Source organism: Chionomys nivalis, chromosome X, assembly GCF_950005125.1.
Source record: "Chionomys nivalis chromosome X, mChiNiv1.1, whole genome shotgun sequence".
Taxonomy (NCBI): Eukaryota; Metazoa; Chordata; class Mammalia; order Rodentia; family Cricetidae; genus Chionomys; species Chionomys nivalis.
Genome location: NC_080112.1, coordinates 20,962,905 through 20,990,779, shown reverse-complemented (window position 1 = coordinate 20,990,779; position 27,875 = coordinate 20,962,905). Strand labels below are relative to the sequence as shown.

Here is a 27,875-nt window from a genome sequence, read left to right as displayed (position 1 = left end):
CTTCTTGCCATATATTTGTTTGTTTGCTTTTATTTCTTAATTTTGATTTGTAAGTTTTTATTTTATGTATGTGAGTGTTTTGTCTGCACGTATGTTTCTGTATCACATGCCTGCCTGGTGCCTGCAGAGGCCAGAAGAAGGCACAAGATTCCCCTGAAACTGGAGTTAGAGACACTGTGAGTCATCGTGTAGGTGCTTCTAATCAAATCCAGGTCCAGTGCTGTTCACCACTGAACCATCTCTTGGGTCAGGAAATGGCTCAGCAGGCAAAGTAACTTGCCCCTAAGCCGATAACCTGTGTTTGATTCCTTGGAATCCACATAGTAGAAGCAAATAACTCACTTTTGCAGGTTGTCCTGTGACCTACATACACACATACACAACACAGACACACACACACTTACATGTTAAAAAAAATAGGAACGTTATCTAATTATCAGTTGCAATTCCTTTACCTAGTTTTTCCTGTTTTGTTTTGTTTTTTTTCTTGTAGATGCTCTGTGTGTGGAGAGTAATACAGCGTCACGCCAACAATCTTCAGCCAGTAAAAAGGGGATGTTCACAGATGATTTACACAAGTTGGTGGATGATTGGACAAAGGAAACAGTAGGAAATTTTCCTAGTAAGCCAAGTTTAAACCAACTCAAACAGAGCCAACAAAAATTAGAGACAGAAAACTGGAACAAAGTATATGAAGTAAGTCTCTTATCCTCTGTTCTCTTTATAAAAATTAAAAGCTATAAAAGTTGATTTTGGGGCTGGAGAGATGGCTCAGAGGTTAAGAGCATTGCCTGCCCTTCCAAAGGTCCTGAGTTCAATTCCCAGCAACCACATGGTGGCTCACAACCATCTGTAATGAGGTCTGGTGCCCTCTTCTGGCCTGCAGACATACACACAGACAGAATATTGTATACATAATAAATAAATAAATATTTTTAAAAAATTGATTTTGGCCCATGATTAGTTAGTGCTCTAAAATGGTATGGAATATGATATTGAGACTTTGATCCTTATCTAGATTTATTGTGTCTTTGAGCAAATTATCTTTTAGACCAGGAGTTACCAAATTTTTATGAAGAAATCAATTAGTAAACATTTTAGACTTTCCAAGCCACAGGGTTCCAAGAATCAACTTAATTGTAATGCAAAAGCAGTCTAAGAAAATATGTAAACAAATGGTTGTGCCTCTGTTCTATTACCTCTTGATTTATGGAATGTTCCTTCCTTGAAACCCCTCCCATTCATAGGAGTTCTTATTTTTCCTAAACAAATCAGTTTACTGTGCTTAGAAAACAAGCAAACATGACATAAAAAGAGGTGGTGGGCCAAAATTTGCTGGCTCTAGTTTTGCACTATTCTCTCTCTAAAAATGCAAAATATTCAAAATGAATTCATCTGGAGAGAGGTACAAGAAGAATTAAGTATTGAGAAAAAGATGTCTATGCTACACATCAATGTTCTTTAAACCAAATAAGGTATCTGATCTCTCTTTGTTTAATTCATAAAATTAATTTTAAGGCCATAGAAGGTTAAATATTATAAGATCTCTTGAGTTTATAGAAAAGATGCCAGTTATTACACATGGCCATAGAAGATAAGATGTACATATAAGTGATATGTGGGAGTTCTGTGTGTATTCTAGAGTGGGAAGAAGATAGATTATCAAACAGTTATAGAATAATATGATTTAGACAAACATGTTAGGCATATGCTGATGAATAGATAAGTATGAAAATCTCTGAACAATATGCTAGATGGTGGAATTTGGACCTTATTTTACCTTGTGCTTTTTTGTGTCCAAATATTTAAAATAAGTAATTTTTTTCAAGGTAAGCAAACCTGTTAAAATGTTAAGTGTTAGAATTTCAGCCCCTGTATTAGATATCTCTGAGTATATTATTCTTGTGTGTATACTTGATAATAGATATAGTCACTAATCATAGTTAAAATAGTTTTATTGAGCTGAGATTGTAGCTTAGTATTAGAGCAATTGCCTCACAAGAAAAAGCCCTGGATTTGGTACCATACACTGTGAAAAAAGGTAGAAAATGACCACACTTCTTTAAACAAAACATGATGATGCACATCTGTTGTCCCAGCACTCAGGAGGCTGAGACAAGAGTATCCTTAGTTGGTGCCTGAGATGCATCCTAAAAAAGTACATCTATTGTTAATGTTGAATGAAACTTTCAAATTTTGGCTTCCTTAAGTAGTGAACAATGTATCTGCTTGGGAGATGTATGTATTTGTCTTATTCCTGGCATCAGTTGATGCTCAGATACTGTCATTACTTATAAAATCTAAGATCCTTCAGAGGCATTTCAAGACATAAATGCATGCATTCTGCCAGTGAGAGACTGTGAGTGCTGTATGAAGGAAGGTTTTGTTGATTAGCTGGATGGTGGTTTATTGATTATAAAGGAGGGTGTTTACAAGAAGAGTAAGGAGAAAATTATATGTAAATAAAAGTGAGAAAAATCTTTTAAAACATTTGGGTTCCAATGTTAGCTAGTCATTTACTAGTTGTATGACTTTATATCCTTTTGCCTCAGAGTTTTTGCATTTCAAATGTGGATAATCCTTGCAGGATTATTGCGAAGATTAAATAGCACCAATAAAGTTATACCATCACAGGGGTTACTTATATGTGGTAACTATTTTTGTATTTTAGATTTGGTTGGTTATATATTTGTGTAGAGGGGTCAATTAATACTCTTGCTTGGTACTGTCCTATAGCCCTACTTAGACATTTTTGTTTGCATGATCATGTATCAAGTACTTGATTGTGAACCAAGTGCTCTGCTAGACACAAGTTTAGTGAATAAAAGCAAATAAGCCATAAATCAGTATTAAACTGCAATTATAAGAATTACAAAGAAAGGTATAGGGAGATATTATTAAATAAGGGAAATTTGATCTTCTAAAAAGTGGTCAATGAGGGCTAGCCAGATGGTCCAGTGGGTAAAGGCACTTGTCAGCAAGCCTGACTATGTAAGTTCAGTTCCCAGAACCCACATGGTAAAAAGAGCAAACTGACCCCCACAAGTTGCCCTCTGACCGCCACATGCAATTAATTGTAAGTAGTTAAGGAAAGCTTCCTTTATCAAGTGAAAATTGACTGAGATCTAGAGAGTAGGAGTTAACTTAATTCCTGCCTAAGCAAATACAAAAGCCTGATGTGAAGAAAGAGATGTGAAAAGACTGAAAGTAATTCAGTCTGGCTGAAACAAAGAAAGCAGAGAGTAATGAACATACTTGAAAGAGTAGATGACTTCTCAGATGTGGTAGTGATGAGGAATGCTGTGGTTTTTTTTTCCAAAGAAGAATGGGTAGTTATGATGCCCCAGGTCACAGGAGCACATTTGAATTATCATTTCTTTTGAGACGAGCACTGACTGAAGCAAGAAGACAGACTTTGGTAGGATTAGGGTCAACGTTTTCTGACAAGTCAGGAGTTACTCATACTAGTCTAGTTGATGAAAAGTTGAGTTGAACAGAAGTGAACAGATTCCAAAGAATGTTTAAGAAAGAATAGACAAGATTTGGCACTTGAATGACTATATGACTTGGTTGATAGTGGCTGCTGATCACTGAAATGACATATATGAACAAATAATGGGTTTTGGTAGGGGAAGATTGCCTATTTGTTTGGGCATTTGAATCAGAGATATCTGAGGAATATTCAAGAGTAGACTTATAGCCAGGTGGTGGTGGCACATGCCTTTAATCCCAGCACTTGGGAGTCAGAGGCAGGCAGGTCTCTGTGAGTTCGAGACCAGCCTGGTCTACAAGAGCTAGTTCCAGGACAGGCTCCAAAGCTACAGAGAAACCCTGTCTCGAAAAACCAAAATAAATAAGTAAATAAATAAAGAGTAGACTTATAACTTCTTTAATACAGTCTTTAAAAAAACATAACCACTGTTTTTAGGACAATACTATTCATTACATAACTTAACCAATGGAAAAAAGTATGAATTTTAAAATACCACTTTCAAATCTCACCACCCAGAAATGTTCATCTCCTTCTGTAAATGTTAGAGGTCAGATAATTTTCTTTATGAATACATAGATGTGCATAAATAAGTTTATTCAAGTGTGATCATACTATATTACTGTTTTGAATCAAAAGCACTAAATTTAATTTTACTTTAACAGAAAGAAAATACTGATAAGAAGAGATTGCTGAACTTTAAATAAAATATTTTGTGCAACTCAATATAATTTTGCCATTCATTTTCAGGTCAAACTTAAAAACTTTTATCCTAATTTACATTGAAAGTTTCTAACAAAAGTTTAATTCAAAGTTTAGTTCTAGCTTGGTAATTCAGTGTAGAACTAAAAATTTGAGCCTGCTACTAGAATTATTTACATTTATTGGAATTATTCCTATGTGTATTAAGAATATAATATAATCTCTATACATGTGTTTAATCACAGCATAATGTTAAGAGTAGCCAGCCAGGCAGGAATATATCTTTCAGTACTGCCCAAAGTACAATTGTCTGTTTTCAGTTTAAATTTAGAATTGGTTGGGGGGGGGGAGCTGGGAAGATAACTTAACTAGTAAACTACTTACTGTGCAAGTACAGTGACCTGAGCCTATATGAAAAAGCTGGGTTTGTGATACATGCATAACTCCCAGCCCTGGGAGGCAGAGTCAGGTGAGTTGTTGGGGATTGCTAGCTAGCCAGCCTTGCCTACCTAGTGAGCTTCAGGCCTATGAGAGAGTTTTTCTCAGAAAACAAGTTATCCTGAGGAACTACACCCAAAGTGGACCTCTTGCCTCCATATGCACATACGCCTACGTGCATGTACTCACACAAAAATAAAAGTAAATGTATACGCATATAACAGAGGGGCTAGAGAGATGATTCAGTGGTTAATAACACTGGCTGCTCTTTCAGAAAACAGATTTGATTCCCCATACCCACATGGCTGCTCACTTGTCTGTTAACTCCAGTTCCAGGGGATCCAATGCCCTCTTCTTCCACCTATACATATGCAAACAAAAAACCCATACACGCAAAATAAAATAAAAATAACAGAAGTGTCACATTTCAAGATAGTTAGAAGGGAACAAGAAGGAGAGTTTTATTGAACATCTGCTGTATGTCAGGTCCCCTTGTTACACAACTGTATTTCCTCTGTGTCCAGAGAATCATGTAGGTAAGATGGGCTATTTTCATCCATGCCTGCAGCGTGAAAGCACATTAATGGATGGAAAAAAATGAAGTAAAAGCAAAAGAATAGTACTATCATAAGTAAAGAAGGGACTAAAGTATGAATATGGGCCTTAGAGTTATTTGAAACAGTGTTGAAGTCCCTACGTCACTGTTAAATTGGTGGTTTTGGACTACTTAGCAATTTTAGTTTCTGTTTCCTCATCTGAAAATGCCTGTACTGCAAGGCAGGGCAGTTAAAAATGAGCTGAGGTAAAGAATGTTGCCACTGCATAACTCATAGAAAGGTGCTCCACTCAGTATAATAGTGGAAGTAGTGAGCCTAAAAAAATAGGACTATAGACTGATAAACAATATGCCAAATGAACTGATCTTTTTTATGTTTGTTTTTGTTCTTTGTTAGAGTGCTCCATCTACTATGGGCTACACATCAACATGGATATCTTCTCTCTCCCAAATTCGTGGAGCTGTCCCAACTTCCTTACCACAAGGACTCCCACTCCCTTCATTTCCTGGGCCATTATCATCATATGGAATGCCCCATGTTTGTCAGTATAATGCTGTAGGGGCCACGGGGTATCCAGTACAGTGGGTAGGAATTTCGGGAACAGCACAGCAGTCTGTAGTGGTTCCTGCCCAATCTGGGGGACTCTTCCAGCCCGGGATGAATTTGCAGGCATTTCCAGCTTCACCAATGCAGAATCCGGCATCAATCCCTCCTGGTCCTAAGTGAATCCAAATAGATGCTGAAACAAGGGGAGAGGACTTTCATCAAACACCTGTGATACTAAACCTTCTTCTTGAGTTCTGCCGTATTTTCTCTCATTTGAGCCCACTTTCAACTGTGTTTTTTGTTGTTCCAATGTGATATTTGGTACAGCTCATCATTCTGTAGTAATGTGCGCTTTGCACATAGAATACTGCACACAGAAATGTTTTTCACTTCAAATCCTATCCTCTTTGATACTTGATTTTTAAAAAATACTGTTCAGAATGCTTTAATAAGCTCAGTTTGAGTGTTACCATTTCCAGGACACTTTCATGTGTTGCAGAGAAGCTCTCAGCCCACTTTTTTATGCTGCTACCAGCAGTTGTATAATACTTTTCTTTAAAGTGTGTAAAAACTATGTAGATTGGTTCTCCCCAAATGTGGATGAGGTAAGACTCTCCAATTGCCAGTCTTGTGGGATTTGTCACAACTGTCTTGGGTTTACTTTTCACAGAAGGCAGTAAGTAACTGGCTGCAGGAAATGTTTTGATGTATAACTTTAGTATACTTTTGTCAAGCAGTACAAAACATGAGTGTTTTTAATGTGATTTTCTTCCCGTCATCACAGCAGTAGGAGTGAGGGGTTGTTTTAGGTGAGGCGGAGGGAAAGAAAAAAACAGAACTGTAACAGTTCCTTGAACCTACAGCTACTAGAGCTGCTTTTGGGTTCCAGTAATAACCCAAAGCAGCCATTTTTTTCTCATGTGCACACTGCTTTGGTTTTGAGCATCTGAGAGGCACTGACTTGGCTTGCATTCTTTTGCTAGGTATTGCAGCTGATGTGAATCTCATTTGGGGTAGTCCTTGTAATCCTAAACAAGGAGATTCAGGTTAACACTTCTGTCAATCCATTCTTCTAAAGTGAAATGTACTTGACACATTAGGGTTTGTAGCTTTTGAGACTTTTACATAAAACACTGGCTTTACAGGGTTCTAAGAAATGTAGGATACACAGCATCCTGCAGTGAAATAGTACACCCTAGGATGATATTATTTCAATTGCCTTTAACCTTTTTTGATGACAGTTTTTTGGTTGTTATAATTTCTTACTAGTATCTATAGTCTTAGACCATTTTAGATGTTAGATGTGTTTGTCAGCCTCTTGAAAATTTGAGAGAATTCACTGTCAAGTTGCACTTTACTGGGTTTTATCCAGTTTTAGGAGGAAAGGAGGCAGTGTCAAAATGTACGCCTTTGGTTTTTAGGAAGGTTAACTTCAGTAATCTTAAAGGCTAGTCACAGGGTTACGTAATATTCAGTCTGTGAAACCCAAATAGAATTTTTACATGCTATATTATCAGCTACTAAGTACACATGTTCAAGTGACTTAACATTCACTGAAGCTTTGGAAGTCGTTTCTAATATGTTTTTCTATTTAAGAATTCTCTTGGTAACCATTCCAAATTGTGTTCAGTGTTTCTGTTAACAGATTTTCCTCCATGTTCCTCTAAAAAAACTTACCCCCATGGCCTTGCCGGGAAGCTAGAAGAACTTTTCTTTTTATTTCATACCGTACACTTTGTGACAGTCAGTACACTTTTTAAGAAGTTGTCTTATATTACTTACCTAAAGGTCACACCCACCATCACAGTTTTGTCACTGTTACTGGGGGCATTCTGTGGATTGCTATTGGTAAGAGCCACCGTTCCTTTTCCTAATACATCCTGTTTTGGATGAGTTCAGATTATATGCCCTGATTCCTGAAATTCCTTCTATAGTATTGCTTTGCAAGTTGAAGAGATTTTTAGGATGTTAATGTAGTGCAGTTGCTTGCATTGCAGTGTTTTCCATCTGTACAAAACTATGCTCCTAAAACCCATAGTTCCTTAAAACTGTGTTTCATTATAAGTTGTTTTCGTATAATTATATTGAGATAAACAACCTATAAGGTGAAATACTACAGGTTTTAAGATGGGATCTTCTCTAGTTGCAATCATTTTAAACCGTGTGCCCCAGAATGAAAAAAACTCCATGGGTTACATGTACAATCCCATTTACTAGTGGCTGCTCTACATAGTATGTTCTGTGTTTTGTTAAACATCTCAGTTTTACATATAATTCATCATTATTGTTTGCCTGCAGATGTTTGCAGTGCCTTGTAATATTTAGAATCTTTTCAGGTTTTGCTGGAAAGAAAAGTCATCTTCTAAAGTTTGAAGATGGGGAATAGTGTACTGCTGTCTCCATGCTGACTGCAGTATCTGGGTTAACATATATGTTACATATACATTATGTATATGTAATGTGTAAAAGTTAAAGCGTATAGGAAAAGGGAGTGCGCAGAAATGAAGAAAACAATGTTATTCACTTTGCTGTGGGGTTTTCTTTATTTGTTCTTATTTTTTTGTTTGATTCAGATTATAGTCACTTTGATTGTAAATATTGGTTAGTTTTCTAGAGGGAGGTTTGTATTATTTCTTAATTTTGCTAAGTTAGAATAGTACTGTTTCCGTCCTTGCCTGAAGTACTTTTTCTCTCCCGTAAATAATGAATCAGATAATGCTCAGAAGTTCTCTTCAACAAAGAGCCTTTTACATATAACACGCCTTCTGTTCATTTCTAGAAAGCACGCAAACCTTTTCATTTTCCTTCTTGTAATCAACGTAAAGGTTGTGCTTAACCACTGTCTTGTGAAGTTTTCTTGGGAGATAGTCTGTATGTGCAGCCGCTCTGTTTACTTCTCCAAATGCACATCTGATGAGCGGCATTGTGTCTTCATGTATGGCAACATAAGCACTCCACCATGAAGCACTGCTGTTGTGTCTGTGAAGTCGGGTGTAATATCCTAAGACTATGAAACCATTACTGGTGTATTCAGTGCAGATAAACCCTTCATATACCTGGAGCAGTCTTGAATCTAAAGTAATTTGCTGTAAGTTAACAAATAATCCTGCAGTTTTTCATCTCTTCCTTGCTTCATATCAAGCATATGTTCTAATAGTTTGACAGGAAAACTTAACTGTGAAAGTTTAAAAGGCACTTCCGCTGTGATTTTTGGGTTGAGTGTAGAGTGTTTTTCTAAAGTTATAATGGAATGTTTGTCATCTGAAGACCCCAGATTTAATTGCAGTCCAGTTACTTTTGTTTATCTACCTCGTTTTTCAGTACTGTTTTAGGTGCACAAGTAAATGTTGCCTGTGAAACTTGCTCTTTTGCTTTGATTCTTTATGTTGTTTAGATTCTCCATCTGGCTTGCCTCTTAGTCCTAGCACTCAGCATGCATGGGAGATGAGAGGAACCGTCATTCTGCCGCCAGTCTGTGTTTAACTGATGAGAGCCATATTCCTGAGTGTTATAAAGTTAGGGGATTTGGGGATGGAAAGCAAAGAGAGAAATCAAATTGGTGGCAATATAAGACTTAGTGGTGGGAGTTAGTTTTCAAATAAACAAATATTTCAAATGTATTGAAGTGAGATAGTCCCAGTGCCTGTGAATGCTTTCTCATCTCGGTTTCTAAAGGGCTATGGGTTGAAATTGCTTTAACTACTACAGTGAAATACTTGACCTCCTAGGCAGTGACCCATCTTCAAAATATTGCCTGGTATTTACAGTGACGGTTTGTTATCTTGTAATGGCAGAATGCATTTCATTTGAATCATAGTTGGTAGTAAGGGTTTAGATAGTTGCTTATCTAATCCCTGTAGTTTATGGAGTTGACTCTTTGCTGTATTTTCTAAGCATTAAAAATAATACATTCCCTTTTCCCCCTTTTAAAAGAACCCAGCAAATGTTTGTAACTGGATATTTCCTGTTTCACATGTTTACCATGTAACAGTACATTTTTAATACTAGTAAATGCTTATTTCAGTCATCGTTCCTAAGTACATTTCTGAGGTATATTTGCCATCAATTCAGTTACCTCATGTTCTGTTTGATTAAGAAAAATCTGAGCCTTCTGAGGTGGTATGCAAGCCATTTTCTAGAATAGATTGTTTGGTTGGTTTTTTTATCGGTAGTTTACCAGGAACTTATTTTGCCTCCCTTTCTTTAGAAGATGTAATAGAAAGGTTTGTATGTATAGAAAAGGCTTTTGATTTGGTAACTATAATTCTAGGGTTAAAATTTTAAAATCTAATCCAGACTACAAAATGAAAACACTCAAACATAGTAAAAAATTCTTCTAAGTAAAATTAGTATGCAGTTTATATGGAGCCATACTCTCAGGCCACCCTGGAAATAGTCTTCTTTTTATGTGTATGAAGGATAAATTCAAACATTGATCCAGGGACCTTGATGACTAACATAAATGGGCCCAAAGTAGTAACCAGGTTAAAGTTCTTTTCCACTGAGATGGTTCAAAGAGTGTACACATCAACAGCTCAGATTCTGGAAGGTTTTCTCTGAAGTAAAACAATGCAGACTGTTACAAAGCAGAAGGCAGGCAAGAGGGCAAGGGAAGGACTAAGCTCTGAAGGGACAATGTTCTAAGGTGTGCACTTGTTTCCCTTCTAGCTTTTTACATTGTATTTCTTTCGATATAATTTAAGATTTAAGATTGAGATTTGTAGCCCAGACCCCTCAGCAGATACAGTGGATATAGTGATTGATGAGAAAGTGCAGTTGAAGGTCTGTCATGCTCAGTCACTTAAAGTTATAATTTGTTTAATACAAATAGTAAGCATGTAGACCTAATGCAGCATGGGAGCCACTCAGGAAGTTTATGCAATTAAACTTTCATGCATATTTACCATGAAGTATGTAGAATTTCAGCCAATTCTCAATACTTAACATTTAGTTATATATGTGAACTCTCCTTTCTTAATTCGGGAATGTAGCATTATATAGAATGCTGTTCGGTTTAATTTTAGCCCTTTTTAACATTACCTTTTCTCCTTTTCCTTTTTTTTTTTTTTTTTTTTTTTTTTTTTTTGGTAAGCCAAGTGATCTACCCTTCAGCAGTTGTCTGGTTTTGATTCTTTGAAACTGTGATTTTTATTTTAATTTTTACCTAACTGTTGTTAAGTATTTTGTTTCCTGGAATTTTGTTTTGAAACAAAAATAAAGGCTGTGTTAAATTACTATGTCACCTTATTAAAATTCTGTCAGCTACTGCAGTCATCTGGCTTAAATTGGTTCTTTATCAAATATAATTTAGCATATTTATGAAATTTTAGTCTTACAGGGCTGTGGGGGGGGGGGAACCATGTGGTACCTGTTGATTTACATGCAATGCTAATGCTTTTTTAGTGGGCCTCCCTTTTCCACATTTGCAAATGAACAAGAGTTGTAACCTTCTGTATTAGCTAGGATTTCTTTTTTTAAAAAAATTAAAAACCTTCTTTATTTTATATACCAATCCCAGTTCTCCTTCCCTCCCCTCCTCCTGCTCTCCCCATCCTCTGCCCATTCCACCCCCATCCACTCCTCAGAGGGTAAGGCCTCCCCTGGGTAGTCAACAAAGTCTGTCACATAACCACATAGAGGCAGGACCAAGACCCTTCCCCCTGTATCTAAGCTAAGCATCGTGTCCCTCCATAGGGGAATGGGCTCCAAAAAGCCAGGTTATGCACTAGGGATAAATCCTGATCCCACTGCCAGTGGCCCCACAAACTGCCCAAGCCACACAATTGTCTCCCACAAGCAGGTTCCCCAGCTGTCAGTCCTGAGTCAGTGAGCTCCCACTAGCTCGGGACAGCTGTCTCTGTGTGTGTCCCCATCCATGATCTTGATCCCTTTGCTCATAATATCTCTCCTCCTGCTCTTCAACTGGACTCCAGGAGCTCGGCCCACTTTAGCTAGGATTTCAGTTGTGAAGTTCTAATTCACACAACAGCATGGGAGCCCTAACATAGGTCTCCACTTTTATGACAAATTTGAAGGTGGGGACAAGAGTTTTTTAAGGGTCATATGGCTAGTAAGTGGTAAAGTCTAAATCCAATCCCAGATCTCTGATTCATATGTGCACTATTTCCACATCTGTCATGAAACTGTCCAGCACTTGTTCCTTACAAAAGAGTATTTTCTTTGCCTTCCAACAGTGCTGGGCCACCTTTAGAAAAAATACATTTGGAAACTTCCCTCCTATCCCCTCTTACTGACCAGTGTACAATGACTTAAGAGATTGTAAAGCTGTGTCAGAGCAATCACTTGTTCACTTACTTTTATAGGAGAAATATTCCTATGCAAAGAGCCCTGTAGGAAGAGTAGGAAGACCTATTGGAAATGCTTCTCTGCTCCCGTGCTCCCAGGTCATCTGAAGGCAGAAGCATTATTGCTGGGCCCCTGGAGTTAGAGGCCAGCCTGGGGAAGATAGAGAAGGCCTTTTACAGAAGAAAGAAAAGAGGAAAGGGACAGAGAGGAGAAAGCGAAACAAATCAAGATTAGATGACTTGGGGGGGGGGCAGGGTCAAGACAGGGTTTCTCTGTGTAACTGCCCTGTCTGTCCTAGAACTTGAGACCAAGCTGGCCTCATACTCAAAGAGATCTACTTGCTTCTGACTCCTGAATGCTGGGATTAAAGGTGTGCACCACCATCATCCAGCATCTTTACCTTTTTTTGAAAATACCCATTTTAGTCACTTGTAATCTCAGCAGTCAGAAAACTGAGGCAGGAGAGTGGTGAGTTCAAAGCCAGTCCTGGAATGGGACGTTTTATTGAATAAAATAAATAAAGGTCTCACCATGATTCGTTAGCTCAGTAATTCAGAGCAAGCACGGGCAATATGTTTTTGTGAAATGAGCTAGTTATATTAAGTGACGTATAAGGACAGTTACCCTTATTTCTTATTTCCTGAATGTGCTTATTGGATATTGCTAATGTCTTGCACACTCAAATTGCACTTGAAAAATCAAGCTGGCTGGAATAGGCCTAATTCTTATTACAGTTATTGCAGATACCTTTTTGGAGTCCCTTTAGACCTGGCTTTGTATTCCCGTTTATAAAGCTGAAGAAGTGCTTACATCTTCAGTGAGGTTGTCATCAGAATGAATAAAGGGTTTAGCATTGTGCCTACCACATATGTTCCTCAACTAATAGTCACTACTATTGAAGGGACCCCAGAGATCTCTTAAGAGAAAAACATGACTAATCATAACCCAGTTGTGTTCTTCTGTTTTGTATTATGACAAAAATTGGTAGCACTGGGTAGTTTGTAGATAAAACAGGTGTATATAGCTAAGAGTTTTAGAGACTCAAAGCCTCTAAGATTAGGCAAATACATCCATTCAGCCCTCTGAGAAACGCACACGCACACACACACACAGCCTCTGCATTGCAGCATGGCAGGGAAAGGGAAATGTCTGGGTCTTTGAAGAAGGGGCAAGTGTGTATTGGTGCCCTTGTTCTTAAAGAACTAGTATAGTACACCCATGAGAAAAAGATTAATACTTCATGAGGGCAAGGTCCCCATTATCTAATTTCACTGTGGCCTCACTATCTGGCAGTACTGTCACACTGGGAAAAACTTCCAGTATAGATGCATGCCAGTAATCTTAGCATTTAGAGGGCAGAAACAAAAAGGTCACTGCCATTTCAAGCCCAACCTGGGCTACATAGTAAAACCTTGATTCAAAACAAAACTCCTTTGAAGACTAGGCATGATGGCACACACCTCTTTAATCCCAGCACTTGGAAGGCAGATTTCTGAATCCCAGGCCAGCCAGCACTATATAGTGAGACTCTGTCTCCAAAACAAACAAACAACCCTTTGAGGAACACAAACCATGTCTAAACCATCAAATTCTACTTTTGAACGTCCTTGATGCAATGCAGAATGTATTCAGTACTTTTCGGGGGCCCAACTAGAACATCCCAAATTTAATCTGAGGTTCAAGAATCTTTTTTCTTTAAGATTTTATTTATTATGGATAGTGTTCTGACTTCATGTGTGCCTACATGCCAAGAGAGGACACCAGATCTCATCATAGATGGTTGTGAACCACCCATGGGGTTGCAGGGAGCTGAACTCATGATCTTTGGAAGAGCAGCCAGTGCTCTTAACCTCTAGTCCCAAGGTTCAAGAGTCTTTTGTTTTGTTTCCAGACAGCGTTTCTCTGTGTAACAGCCCTAGCTGTCCTGGAACTCGCTCTGTAGACCAGGGAGACCGCAAATTTACAGAGATCCGCCTGCCTCTGCCTCCCAACTACTAGGATTAAAGGCGTGCGCCACCACCGCCCAGCTAGTTGAAGAGTCTTAATTTGATATTGAATCAGGTCTGGTAAGTAATTCTAGTTAATTCCAGCATTTGGGAGGTTGGGGCAGAAAAATCACCTACAGATTTGCAGCCTGAGCTACAGAGAGAGCCCCTGTCTTAGTCAGTGTTCTCCTGCTGTGAAGAGATGCGGCAGCAGCTCTTCTAAAGGAGAGCCTCTCATTGGGACCTGCTTATGCTTTCAGAGGCTGAGTCCATTGTTGTCGTGACAGGGAGCATGGTGGCACACAGGCAGACATGATGCTGGAGAACTTGAAGTTCTACATCTAGATCTGATAGACAACAAGAAGGGAGAGCAAGACACTGGGATTGACTTGGGCTTTTGAAACCCCAAAGCCCAATGACACCCCCAGTGACACACTTTCTCCAACAAGGCCACACCCCCTAATCCCTCTCAAGTAGTGCCATTCCCTGATGACCAAGCATTCAAATATTTGAACCTTTGGGGGTCATTCTTATTCCAAAAAAAAGAACTAAAAAAAAGAAAGAGCTGGGTTCACTAGCTAAAGGCTGTAATTCTAGTGCTTGTGAAGGAAAGGCAGGAGGATCAGGAGTTCAAAGTTATTCTCAGCTATATGGTAGATTCAAGGCCAGCCTGGGATAAGACTCTGTCTCTACATAAATAAATAAACAAACTAAAAATAAAGCAAAAACTGACCTTGAACAATTTTTCAGACGTGTCAGTTGCTGGAGCCAGATACGATGACTCACACCCAATAATCCCAGCACTTGGGAGACTGAAACAGAAGGGTGATGAGTTTGAAGCCAGCCAGGACTACAGAGGGAGACTGTGGCTCAAACAACAAAAGCGTGGTACCTTGGAGAAGAGATGACTCAGCACAGAAAAAGTGCTCTTGCAGAGAACCCAGGTTCAAATCCTATCTCCCACATGACAACTCGGTTATAACCAACGTCTGATTCTGTCCTCTGTGGGCACTGGACATGTTAGTGTTGCACAGACAAACATGCAGGCAAACCACACATACACAAAAGTATTTTTAAAAATTTTAAAATATTTAATTAGATCATGATTTTCTATTTAATCAAAATAACAATGAACAATTTAGGGTGGAGCATATAACTCCGTCAGCATTGTGCTTGCCTGGATTCAGAAAGTCCTGTTTCATCCTTAGTGCTGCACAAACTGCTTGTATTGGTGCACACCTGTAATCCCAGTGCTTGGGAGGTAAAGGCAGAAGGATTAGGAGTTCTAATGTAGTGAGTTTGAAGTCAGCTTGGGATACATACATGAGATCCTGTCTCATTTTTTTTTTAATTTTCTATTTTCTTGCTTTTAAATTTTCAATGATGAGATATTTTACTGCTGAGTAGTACTCCGCTGTGTAAATGTACCACATTTTCATTATTTTCATTAAATGTTACAATGAACACCGGTGAGCAAATGTCCTTGTTGTATGAGTATGCATCCTTTGGGTATATGCCCAAGAGTGGTATTGCTGGATCCTGAGGTAGGTTGATTCCCAATTACCTGAGAAACCGCCACACTCATTTCCAAAGTGGCTTTACAAGTTTTCGTTTCCACCAGCAATGGATGAGTATTCCCCTTACTCCGCATCCTCTCCAGCATAAGCTATCATTGGTGCTTCTGACCTTAGCCATTCTGACAGGAGTAAGATGGAATCTCAGAGTCATTTGAATTTGCATTTCCCTGATGGCTAAGGATGTTGAGCAATTGCATAAGTGTCTTTTGGCCATTTACAATTCTTCTGTTGAGAATTCTGTTTAGATCTATACCCCATTTTTTGATTGGCTTATTTGGTGATTTGATGTCTAGTTTCTTGAGTTCTTTATATATTTTGGGCATTAGTCCTCTGTCTGATGAGGGGTTAGTAAAGATCTTTTCCCATTCTGTAGGCTACCATTTTGTCGTAGTGACGGTGTCCTTTGTCTTATAGAAGCATCTCAGTTTCAAGAGGTCCCATTTATTGTTTCTCTCAGTGTCTGTGCTACTAGTGTTATATTTAGGAAGTGGCCTCCTGTGCCCATGTGTTCAAGGCTACTTCCCACTTTCTCTTCAATGAGGGTCAGTGTGGCTGGATTTATATTGAGGTATTTGATCCAATTGGAGTTGAGTTTTGTGCATGGGGATAGATATGGATCTATTTGCATTTTTCCACAGGTTGACATCGAGTTATGCCAGCACCATATGTTGAAGATGCTTTCTTTTTTCCATTGTATAATTTTAGATTCTTTGTCAAAAATCAGATGTTCATAGGTGTGTGGGTTAATATCTGGCTTCAATTCAGTTCCATTGGTCAACGTCTCTGTTCTTAAGCCAATACCAGGCTGTTTCCATTACTGTAGCTCTACAGTTGATCCTGATGTCAGGGATGGTAATACCTCTGGAAATTCCTTTATTGTAGAGAACTTTTTTTTTGTCTATCCTGGGGTTTTTGTTTTTACATTTGAAGTTGATTATTGTTCTTTCAAGGTCTGTGAAGAACTGTGTTGGCATTTTGATGGGATTTGCATTAAATTTCTATATTGCTTTTGTTAGGATTGCAACTTTTAGTATGTTGATCCTACCTATCCAAGAGCATGGGACATCTTTCCATTTTCTGATATCTTCTTCAATTTCTTTCTTCAAAGACTTAAAGTTCTTGTCGTACAGGTCTTTTCCTTTTTTGATTAGTGTTACCCCAAGATATTTTATGTTATTTGTGGCTATTGTAAATGGTGATGTTTCTCTGATTTCTTTCTCAGCCCCTTTATCATTTGTATATAGGAGGGCTACTGATTTTTTTGAGTTGATCTTATATCGGGCCACTTTAATGAAGGTGTTTATCAGCTGTAGGAGTTCCCTCATGGAATTTTTGGGGTGACTTAAGTATACTATCATATCAACTGCAAATAGCGAATGACTTCTTCCTTTCCATTTTGTCTTCCTCTGATCTTCTTTCATTGTCTTATTGGAGTACTATGCAGCGGTAAAAATCAATGACATCTTGAGATTTGCATGCAAATGGATGGAACTAGAAAAAAAAATCCTGAGTGAGGTAACCCAGACCCAGATAGACAAACATGGTATGTACTCACTCATAAGTGGATATTAGATTAAAGCAAAGGATAACCAGCCTATAGTCCATGACCCCAGAGAAGCTGGGGAACAAGGAGAACCCTAAGAGAGGCATACATGAATCCCCCTGGGAAGGGGAAACAGACAAGATCTCCTGAGAAGATTGGGAGAGTGAGGGGAAGAAGGGAAGGTGGAAGGGGATGGGGAGGGGAGAAAGGGAAGGAAGAGGAAAACATGAGGGCAGGGGATGATCAAGAAGGGGGAAGGACAGAGAGGGAGAGAAAGGAAAGAGATATCTTGACTGGTGGAGCCATTAAGGCGCTAGAGAGAAACCTGGCACTAGGGAAATTCCCAGGAATCCACAAGGATGACCCCAGCTAAGACTCCAAGCAATAGTGGAGAGGGTGCCTGAGCTGGCCTTCCCCTGTAATCAGATTGATGACTACCTTAATTGTCATCATAGAACCTTCATCCAGTTACTGATGGAAGCAGATACCAACATCTATAGTGAAATACTGGACCGAGCTACCAGAGACCAGTCCAAGAGAGGGAGGAGCGATAATATGAGCAAAGGGGTCAAGACCTTGAGGGTGATACCCACAGAAACAGCTGACCTGAGCTACTGAGAGCTCACTGACTCCAGACTGTTAGTGGGGGAATCTGCATAGAACCAAACTAGGCCCACTGAATGTGGGGGTCAGTTGTGAGGCTTGGGCAGTCTCTGGGACCAGGATTTATCCCTGGTGCTTGAACTGGCATCTAGGAGCACATTCTCTTTGGAGGGACACCTTGCTCAGACTAAATATAGGGGGCAGGCCTTGGTCAGACATTTTTGACTCCCCATGGGAAGGAAGCCTTACCATTTCTGAAGAATGGATGGGAGATGGGGCGGGGAGAAGGGTGGGGTGAAAGGAGGAGGGAGTGCAAATGGGGATATCTATGTCAAATGAGAAAATATTTTTATTTTTTTATTTTTTTAAAGACTTTATTTATTATTTTATATACAGTATTCTGTACTGCATGTCTGCCTGCAGGCCAGAAGTGGGAACCAGATCTCATTACAGATGGTTGTGAGCCACCATATGGTCGCTGGGAATTGAACTCAGGACCTCTGGGAGAGCAGCCAGTGCTCTTAACCACTGAGCCACCTCTCCAGCCCCAAATGAGAAAATATTATATCAAAAAGATTCTTAGCAAAAAAGAAAAAAGATTTTAAAGGGAAATACAAACATGTTATATAGTTGTAAACAAAAATGTAGCTCTTTTAATATTGAGAAGATTCACTTTTTGAACAGTCAGACCTGATAGATAACAAGTCTAAGAAGTTACCTTGATAAAATGAAAAATCTTTGTTTCTTAGGCCCATCACTTAACCTTTCACATTCCAAGACCTAATAAACTGAATCCAGCCCTCACCTTAAAAAGAATAAGAGCTATTTTATTGTGAGTCAAATATGGGTGACCTGGGAACATGGATTTGGGTTGCCTCCAATGAAATCAAAATCAATGCATTTTCCAAATACTGTGGGAGCACCACAGGGAGGTCCTTCCAGCAAAGCATGAAGACGCTGCCATGAGATTTTAGATGCTGTCTGATGACTTTTGAGATTTTGATTTTAAGAAAGGGTTTTACTGTGTAGTCTATTCTACCCCAAACACACCTCAAATCTTAGGCATCACCTTTCCTGTCTCCTGAAAGTAAAAGAGATGTTTGTTCGGACAGTGGCGCGCAATGAATGACTATTACGGGGACTAAAGAGAGCCCAGGATAATCTGCAGCATCGTACTTCTCTACTCTCAGGAAGTTCTAATCAATAAGCCTTGTGAATTTTTGGCGCTAGTGTTACCCTTTGGGTAGAACTCTAGTTTACAGTTCCAGATAAGCTTTATCATTTTAGGCAATAAGTAAACTGGGGCTGGGGAAAGGGCTCAGTGGACAAAAGCACCTGCCATGAATGCCTGAGGACCTGAGCTCAGCTCTCCAGAACCCACATTACTATAAATATCCCAGCGCCCTCTACTGGAAGATGGGAGGCTGAGACAATGGAAGCGTCCCACAGGTTGCATGGCTTATGCAACAGCAAAGAGAACTTGTCTCAATGAAGGAGAAAAGGTAAGACAAACACCTGAATGTTGTCCTCTGACATGTGTATCCACATCCCCCAAAGAAGAATTTACACATACATGTACTCACACGTTGCATATTATATAGACAAAAATAGATAACTCTCCCTTTGTATTGTATACTAGTAATACTAAAATCAATCTTTTTATAATACTGATTTTAATAAAACATTCTAAAGCTACATTTAATCTCAGCCATTTTGGGCCAAATAAGATATTTCCACAACCCTTTTTTAATGTACCTTCAGTTTTTCCTTTCCTTTCCTTTTTTTTTTTTTTTTTTGTTAATGAAATGCATCTTTATACCTTTTGTTTTTATTTTTCAGAACAGGATTTTTCTATGTAGCCTTGGCTGTCCTGGAACTCGCTCTGAAGACTAGGTTGTCCTCAGTGTCACAGAGATCTGCCAGTTCCAAGAGCTGGCTGGGATTAAAGATATGTTTCACCACTGCCTGACTATATGCCTTTCTTTATAAAACAGCTACTTCTCTTTCACAGAGTTCTATCTCAGAATTTCCAGTAGTTTAATTACACATGTTGATTATAATTTTTGACATTGCATAACCTTGATTCCTAATGAAAACTAGAAAATATTGGAAATTGTCTTTTATCTGTATTTTTACATTTTGTAACTTCTAGAGATGATTTTTCTTATTTTTGAATATGCCTACATGCTTAGTTTCATTTTACTATATAAAGAACAACATGCCATACAAATAACATTATATGGACTCGAGAGACTATATTTAGGAATATATATGTATACACAAATACATATTTGCATGCAGTAACAGTGAAAAAAGAGGCCATAAATTTGATGAAGAGCAGGGATGGGTATATGAGAGAGCTGAAAGTGAGGAAAGGGAAGGAAGAATGTTATTAAATTATAATCTCAACAATAAAGTAAAATGAAAAAGACAACATCACGAAGGATAGACATGTAAATTCAGCTGAGTATTTCAGCACTCTAGCTCACCCACAGTTTACCACTTAATTTCTCCTTAACATTTTCAAATTATCGAAAGATATTTGAAACTGAGTTCAAGTGGATATATACTATAAAACACAAATGTTATTGAAAACGTCATCTAGAAATATCCCATTTCAGTCAGGCGGTAATGGAGCACACCTTCAATCCCAATACTCAGGAGGCAGAGGCAGGAGGATCTCTCTGAGTGGAGCAGATGGGGGGAAGAAGTCAGTGTACCAAAGACTAGTGAAGTTCCATAATATCCCAGAAGGAAGGATCGGACATGGAATGTGTTAGTCAATTTATTCGTAATGAATACACTTCAAACCAGTAACACCATGACCACACACGGTGCTCTTAATGTGAGCAAGGAAGAGCCAGCCCCACTTGAGTCCCACAGTTCTCTCTCAGACACAGCCTGCAGTCAAGCTTGGCGGCTCAGGCTAATAACCTCTGCGTTTGGGAGGCTAAGGGAGGACTGGCCCTCTTGAAGCTGCCCCTAGGCTACATAGTGAGTTCCTAATCATTCTGAACTAGAGATGAGATCCTATCTCAAAAAGCCCAGAAAACAAGAAGAACCCTCTAGTCCCTCTTTACTGACTCCTGCTTGTCTTGGAATCTCCTCCACGGGCTTTGGAGTAAATCGCGGTATCAGAGGCCAGAGACTGTAGAAAAGTGTGATATCAGGTATTAGCAGGGTCACAACTGACACGCCTGTAACTAGAGGCTGGCGCACCTACAGTCATGTCGCCTGAACATGTCCAGACTCATCTTGAAACTAGCAGGCAAGACTGTAGTTCCAGGACAGCGCTCTTACCTGTCACTCTCCAGGTCCTGAGTTCTAGCTCAAGCACTGCAGAAAGGAACTGAATGAAAAAAAAGAGAGGGAGGGAAGTAAAGAAGAGATTGACAAAGTGTAACAAGGTTATTTCACCAAAATTGTATTTCTCAATGTATTTATGTTTGAGAAAAGGTCTCTCTACATAGCCCTGCCTAGCCTGAAACTCACTGTATAACCCTGCCTTGGCGTGGATCTCACCATGTAACCCTGCCTGGCGTGGATCTCACTATGTAGACCAGGCTGGCCTCAAATTCCTCCTGCCTCTGCCACCCAAGTGCTAGGATTAAAGACATGGACTACCACACTCAGCTCACTGAAGTTTATATCACACAAGAACCTTCAGAACTGCAGATCCAAATGTCACGCTTAGGTTTGTTAAAGGACAGGCAGCCATGGCAATTGGACAAAAGGATAAGATGTAACGCTAGCAGACTTGGGAAAGAAAACCCAAGCCTATTCAGATCTTTCTTGCAGCATTCCTTACTCCAGAATACAGGGCAGGAGCCTTCAGAATGAAGGTCCTCAGAGAAGATGGGAAAAAAGGAGGAAGTGACCTTTCTGGATTCCATGGCTTGTTTTGGGAAGGGGATGGGGCTTCAGTCTTGGGGAAAGAGGAGATCTGGTTTCTACAGCGCCTTTCTAGGGAGTAAAGGGGAGTGGGGCATAAAAGGGAAGGTTAAAATCACAAGTCTACTTCATCTCTGAGACTGATTCTAAGCCTTCCGTTATCCTTTAGTTCAAAGTATTTGGAACACCAAAGAGTCATAATTTGGTGTACAATTTTGTGAGCCCCAAAGGGTGTCAGATAATGTAATAAAAATGCCAGTCATAAGGAAAAGCAATTAAGTTAGGAGATAAGACCAACATATAACCCATTCAAAATGTACCAGCATTAGTGAACACCACCAGGTAAAGTAATGAGGTGGCAGACTTGCATCTGTGACTGAAGAGTTTGATGCTAAGGTAGTTGGAGGGAAGATGGATGGGTTTTTGATAGAATCTCCAGCAAGTCATAAAGGAGAATAGCAGAGGTGATGACAGGAGCAGCGCTTGGGTTACAGCAGTGGTCCTCTACCTTCCTAACGCTGCAACCCTTCAATACAGTTTCTCATCTACTGACCCCCAGCCATAAAACTATTTTCATTGCTGCTTGATAACTGTCAGTTTGCTACTGTTAGGAATCATAATGTAAATATCTGATATGCAAAAAGTTATCTGATATGCAGGATATCTGATGTATGACCCCAAAGGGGTTGTGACCCCCACACAGGTTGAGAACCACTGGGAGAGATGGAGGGAAGGCTAACAGCAAAGTTGAGCATTGGAAGGGGTTACTTACTACACACTACATGTTTTAAATGAGGAACTGTATTCAGGAATTGACTGCCCTCAAGCCCCTTCTCCATTCATTCCAGCTCTCACCCCTGAATGCATGAGAATCACCTGGGGAGCGGTTTTTATATTTTAAAAATAGTGCTTTGATTACAACACAAAAGAGTGTGCATAGCAGGATTGAACCATATACCCAACAATAGTTAAGTTGTGTGGTACTACATGCCTGTAATTCCAGCATTTGGGAGGCTAAGGCAGGAGGATTGCCCTGAGTTTGAGGCCAGTTTTGGGTATATTATGAGTACCAGGTCAGGCTGAGGTACAATGTGATACCTTGCCTCAAAAAGGAAAAGAGAGGGGCTCAGCGGTTAAGAGCACTGACTGCTCTTCTCAAGGACCCGGGTTCAATTCCCAGCACCCACATGGCAGCTCACAACTGTCTGAAAATCCAGTTCCAGGGGATCTGACACCTTCACACCAATGCACATAAAATAAAGTTAAATAAACCATAAAAATTTAAAAAAAAAAAGGAAAAGAGAGAGAGGGGGGGGAGAGAGAAAGAAAGAAAGAAAGAAAGAAAGAGAGAGAGAGAGAGAGAGGGAGGGAGGGAGGGAGGGAGGGAGGGAGGGAGGGAGGGAGGGAGGGAGGAAGGAAGGAAGGAAGGAAGGAAGGAAGGAAGGAAGGAAGGAAGGAAGGAAGGAAGGAAGGAAGAAAGAAGAAAGACAGTGAATCTTTCTGGGAAGGGGAGAAGGTAAATATTTTGCTATGTATATCTTACTTAAAATTAAGAATTTGAGCCGGGCGGTGGTGGCGCACGCCTTTAATCCCAGCACTTGGGAGGCAGAGGCAGGTGGATCTCTGTGAGTTCGAGACCAGCCTGGTCTACAAGAGCTAGTTCCAGGACAGGCTCCAAAGCTACAGAGAAACCCTGTCTCGAAAAACCAAAAATAAAAAATAAAAAAAAAAATTAAGAATTTGGGGGTTTGGGGATATGGTTCAGTGGTTAAGAGTACGTGCTCTGCAATCAAAACCAGAGTTCAGATCCCAGATCCTATGTAACGAACCAGGAATCTCCACCAATGCCTGTAAGCCCAGCTCTGAGGGGCCTGAGAGAGTGGGACTGTTGGAACATTCTAGTGTCAAACCAAGCCAAAAGGCCTCTGCACATAGAGCGCACACACCTATGCACACATGCACATACACTCACACACACACGGACATACAGAAATTAATCTTTTAAAAGAAAATTTAGCCAGGCAGTGTTGGCACTTTCCTTTAATGTCAGCACTCAGGAGGCAGAAGCAGGCAGATCTCTGTGAGTTAGAGGCCAGCCTGGTCTACAGTGGGAATTCCAGGACAGCTAGGACTGTTACACAGAGAAACCCTGTCTCGAAAAACAAAAACAAACAAAAAAGTAAGAAAAAAATAAAACTATGGTCTTGGTCTCATCTGTCTAATTAGTATTTAAGAGATGAGTATCTCACTACATTTCCCAAACTGGCCTCCAGCTCCCGGGTACCTGCCCACATCTGTGCCCTGGACCGCTGTGATACCTAGGGCCCCTGTTCAGCATCTTATACCTGACCTTGCTCGCCCTGTCCAGCCTGCCCATCTACCTGTCGTCATAGTAGCCATGTGCGTCTGCATTTTCTTCTACTTGCGTAGGCAAATGCAGCTCATGACCAAGCTGTCCCTGCTAAGAAAAGACCCCTCTTAGCCCGGTCAAGATTGTTATCAACCTAGAGACAATCATGTATGCTGGATGCCAGACTTAAGGTGGCACTGTTCCTGGTAGTCTGAACTGTAAGTCACAGAAATATTTCTGCAAAGAAATACTTCCCACACCTGGCCAAAGCCAACTCACTGGTCAAGGCTCTGATATACTCCTGCAGAGATGCCGAGCTGTGTGGTACCTTCCACAACCCCTTTGCTGCATGTGCCTCCACTGGTACACTCAGAATTCTGCTTGCCTCGCATCCACTGCCAGGATGGGGGCCAACACTTGAGTCATACCTTCTGAAGACATCCACCTACTGATGCTACCTTGGATTGTGGGAGGAGGCAGCAGGTATCGTTACCAGTCATCAACCACTTGCAGAGTCCCTGACTCTACCCAGCCAGTGGGGCCCACAATGCTCTGGTGTGATCCTGCAAGGCTTCTCAGGCCCACGGCTGTGTCATGGGACACAGAGATTTTTTTTTGGTCAACTTCCAAGCACCTAGGAGAACATTGGATGAGTGATGAAAACCTGGCTCTTCAGGTTTTTAAATAGCCTTTTTAGCTTGTTCTGCACACCTCCGGTATAGCCTGTGGACTGCTTTCCCCTACATGATGTTATGGGTGTACAGAGTGGAAGAGATAGGAGCTGCCCTATGCTACCCCGTCCCCTACAATGTGACAGGATAACAAGGATGGAAGCATCCTTCCTAAGGCTGACTCTTTTTTTTTTTTTTCTTTCTGAGACATAGTCTCATATAGCCCGGCTTGGTCTTGGACCACACTACATAGCTGAAGATGACTTTGAACTTGAGAGGCCTCTCAAGTACTGGGACTGGGGCTTTCTCGGGAGTTCTGAGAAGCCTCTGAAAGCTGGCCTATCTTCATTAGTAAGAAGGGGACCCGCAAGGACAGCACAGTACAGAGAAAAGCCTTTCTATTGTGAGCTCACCAAGCTTCTTTGTCATCAACTCAGATAAGATGTCCCTGTGTTTTGGAGTAATTTCTCATGGACTGGGGCTGGCAGGAACCCTTCCACATTGCATCCCTTCACCATGTTCTCACTCCTCTTTAGTTTCTTTCCCTTGTTTTTATTTTATAAGACAGGGCCTGTGTGGCTCAGATTAGCTTTGGCTTGCTATGTGGGCTTATTCTTTCTCCACCTTCTGCCTGCTATTACAGGTGTGTCCTCCACACCCAGCTTCTGCTTGGCTCTTCTGCCTTTTCCAGTCTCTCGCTGTCTCTTTAGTTGTCTTCCTCCTCTGGAGCCTGGGGTGGTTTCTGGTCCATGTGAACCTCTTCATCCCATATGTCCTCTCTTTAAAAAAAATTATTTATTTATTTATTTATTTATTTATTTTTTAAGATTTATTTATTATGTATACAACATTCTGCCTCCATGTATGCCGACACACCAGAAGAGGGCGCCAGATCTCATTACAGATGGTTGTGACCCATCATGTGGTTGCTGGGAATTGAACTCACGACCTGTGGAAGAGCAATCAGTCCTCTTAACCACTGAGCCATCTCTCCAGCCCCTATTTATTTATTTATTTATTTATTTATTTATTATGTATACAATATTCTGTCTGTGTGTATGCCTGCTGGCCAGACCCCATTACAGATGGTAGTGAGCCACCATGTGGTTGCGGGAATTGAACTCAGGACCTTTGTAAGAACAGGCAATGCTCTTAACCTCTGAGCCATCTCTCCAGCCCCCCATATGTCCTCTTTTTGTTTTTAAATTTTTACTTTACTTTTATGTAGTGGGTATGAATGAGTATGTATCCACATGCGCATGGGGAGTGTGCACATGTATGTACCAGTGCCCATGGGAGCTGGAAGAAGGCATCAGAAGTTGGAGCTGTGTGCTGCAGTTATGATCACTGAGAAGTAAGCACAGGTCCTCTGCAGAAGCAGCAATAACGCTTAACAACTGAGCCATTTCTCCAGCCCCATCTTTTTAGGTTCTTTTTTTCTTGAGGCAGAGTCTCACACTACATAGCCCAGGCTAGCCTGGGTCTCACTGTGTAGCCCAGCTCAGCCTCAAGTTCTCAACCAGATTCTCATCTCAGCTTCTCTGAGTGTTCATAGAACAGGCCTGAGCCGTCACTTTGAGATGTGGCCCATGGTTTCACGGCTTGGAAAGGGCACACATATGTGTGAGAAACTAGAGAGACCCCTTGGGAAGGAGCTTCAGTGTCCCTCAAAGTCTGGAAATAAAGTCACAAGCTTAACTGGACTTCCTCCTCAGTTCCAGAGGTCTTTAGATGCGTCAGGCTCATAACAAGGCCCTTTTCTGCCCAGAGAGACCCCTGGAAGGCATTGTTGGTTGTGAATTGGATTCTCTGTTCCCACCTCACCAGAAAGGAGTCAGGGTTATAGCTTCACTTCATATTCACATGCTGAGTACAACAGGAATTGGAATCGCTGTCTTATTTTTTCTTTCCGAGACAGGGTCTCTCTGTAGCTTTAGAGCTGTCCTGGAACTAGCTCTTGTAGACCAGGCTGGCCTCAAACTCACAGAGATCCGCCTGCCTCTGCCTCCCGAGTGCTGGGATTAAAGGCGTGCACCACCACCGCCTGGCTTAATCTCTGTCTTATTTAAGGCCACATTCTTATTTTTTTAATTTGTCAATTTGTATGTGCATATGCGCTTGCAAATGTTGCCACAGTGCATGTGTGGAGGTCAGAGGACAACTCCCAGCGGTCACTTCTCTCCTTTTACTAAGTGGTTTCCTGAGAAATGAACTGTTGGGGACCAGCCTCGACAAAAACACCTCTTACCAGGGTAGGGGTGTGGGAATTTAGAAATATAAGTAAATAATACAGAGACACGTGAAAAATAACAGAACAGAAACCATAGAATGGTACCGGGAGGGCATTCCAGTGAACACTGAAGTCATCCACATTTAATTTTCCATATGCTTTCATACCCAATTCAAAAGGGGGAAGAAGGTAACAAAAAACTTCTTTAGCATAATACAAAGGGCAACTCAAACAGTTAATCGCTTTAACACTTTGAGACATCAACTCATTAGCATTCTGTTGTTTAGGCAGTGAAGCTACCCTAGACCAACATATCCTGAAGGCCACTTCCCCTGTGACCTCATAATTACAGAAGAAGGAGAAGTATATTTGCATATCCCGACCATCTGTCAGGATGGAATGGATCTATTTGTATGAGCTGTCTTAACGTCAGAAAAAGCATGTAATGACGTCCTGAGTTGGGATGCGCAGTTACACTTGTCAACCATTTTGAGCAACCTCTAAATTCTATCAGACAAGGTGGAAATAGGCTCACTTTTTTGGGCCTCCACACCAAACACAGGTCTTTAGGCTTGGCAGCAAACCACTGCCAGCTGAACCATCTCACCAGCCCCTGAGGCCAAATTCTAAAGCCAGTAATGCACCCATTTCTATGGAACTAGAAGTACCCAGGACTTTCTTGCTTTTGTGTTGTGATTAAACCCTGGGTCTTACATGTACTACACAGGTGCTATACCACTGAGCTATATCCGCAGCCCACCTTCTAATATAGTGATTTTTTTTATTTTTTATATTTATTTATTTATTTATTTTGGTTTTTTGAGACAGGGTTTCTCTGTGGCTTTGGAGCCTGTCCTGGAACTAGCTCTGTAGACCAGGCTGGTCTCGAACTCACAGAGATCCGCCTGCCTCTGCCTCCCGAGTGCTGGGATTAAAGGCGTGCGCCACCATTGCCCGGCTATGTTTTATAAATAAAGCTTGCCTGA

At 40.5% G+C, this 27,875-nt stretch overlaps 1 protein-coding gene across 3 annotated transcripts in view; it reads left to right on the top strand.

The window, feature by feature from the left end:
• Positions 1-10,774, top strand: part of Wnk3 (WNK lysine deficient protein kinase 3) — a 135,030-nt gene extending 124,256 nt beyond the window's left edge. For all 3 annotated transcript variants that reach the window (XM_057760117.1, XM_057760116.1, XM_057760115.1), the window contains 2 exons: positions 494-696; positions 5,584-10,774. In XM_057760117.1, the coding sequence (XP_057616100.1) occupies positions 494-696; positions 5,584-5,913 (533 nt within the window). In that variant the 3' untranslated portion in view covers positions 5,914-10,774. The remainder of the gene's footprint in view (positions 1-493; positions 697-5,583) is intronic.
• Positions 10,775-27,875: the final 17,101 nt, after the last annotated feature.